Raw genomic sequence first — 761 nt, forward strand, 5'->3', positions numbered from 1 at the left:
CACAGACGGTAAGTACCGCTACTCTTGGGAACTAGCACCACGGGTGATGCCCAGGGGCTAAGGCTGGGAATGATGATCCCCTGTTCTTTCAGGCGTTGAACCTCTGCCTGTAGGAATGCCCTCTTCTCTGCGTTGAGGCGATAGGGAGCTTGGCGTACTGGTTGAGCATCCCTAGTCTCAACATCGTGGTCCAGCAATGGGCAAAGACGAGGTACATCACTGAATAGTTTACCATACTCCTGTAGAAGAGAACCAATGTTTGCTGCTTGGGCAGCAGAAAGATGTATAAGTTTATCATCAAGTTTAGCTAAGATAACTGAGTTGGTGAGATTAGGTTCTACCATAGAAATGATTTCATTATGTTCACTACTGACGTTAGAAGGTACAACCATGGAAACCTCTCTTACATTTTCCATATTTTCTTTCAAATCACCCGTTCATAGTACTTTTTCAGGAGGTTCACATGTACATGACGTTGTTTTCTACGTCTCTTAGGGGTTTCAATTACATAATTAACATCACTAGTTCGCTTAAAATACGGAATGGACCCGCATATCGAGATTGAAGAGGGCTGGTTAGCAAGAGGTAGCAAGGCCAAAACTAAATCACCCTTATTGAAGCTTCTTTCTTCAGTATTATGTACTTTATCAAAAACTGTTCTTTCATTTTAGCCTGAGCTTTACTCAAATGATTATGGCTATTGAAATAGCCGTTTGTAATCTATGTTTAAATTATTCACATAAGCAGCCATAGGAATTTCT

The 761-nt window shown here is 41.3% G+C and overlaps 1 protein-coding gene across 1 annotated transcript in view; it reads right to left on the reverse strand.

The window, feature by feature from the left end:
• Positions 1–424: 424 nt before the first annotated feature.
• LOC119592892 overlaps positions 425–761 on the reverse strand; it is a 2,456-nt gene continuing 2,119 nt past the window's right edge. Inside the window, exon 3 of the mRNA XM_037941787.1 lies at positions 425–529. Within this exon, the coding sequence (XP_037797715.1) occupies positions 425–529 (105 nt within the window). The remainder of the gene's footprint in view (positions 530–761) is intronic.

The sequence above is a fragment of the Penaeus monodon genome, chromosome 31 (genome assembly GCF_015228065.2).
Source record: "Penaeus monodon isolate SGIC_2016 chromosome 31, NSTDA_Pmon_1, whole genome shotgun sequence".
NCBI classification, from domain to species: Eukaryota; Metazoa; Arthropoda; class Malacostraca; order Decapoda; family Penaeidae; genus Penaeus; species Penaeus monodon.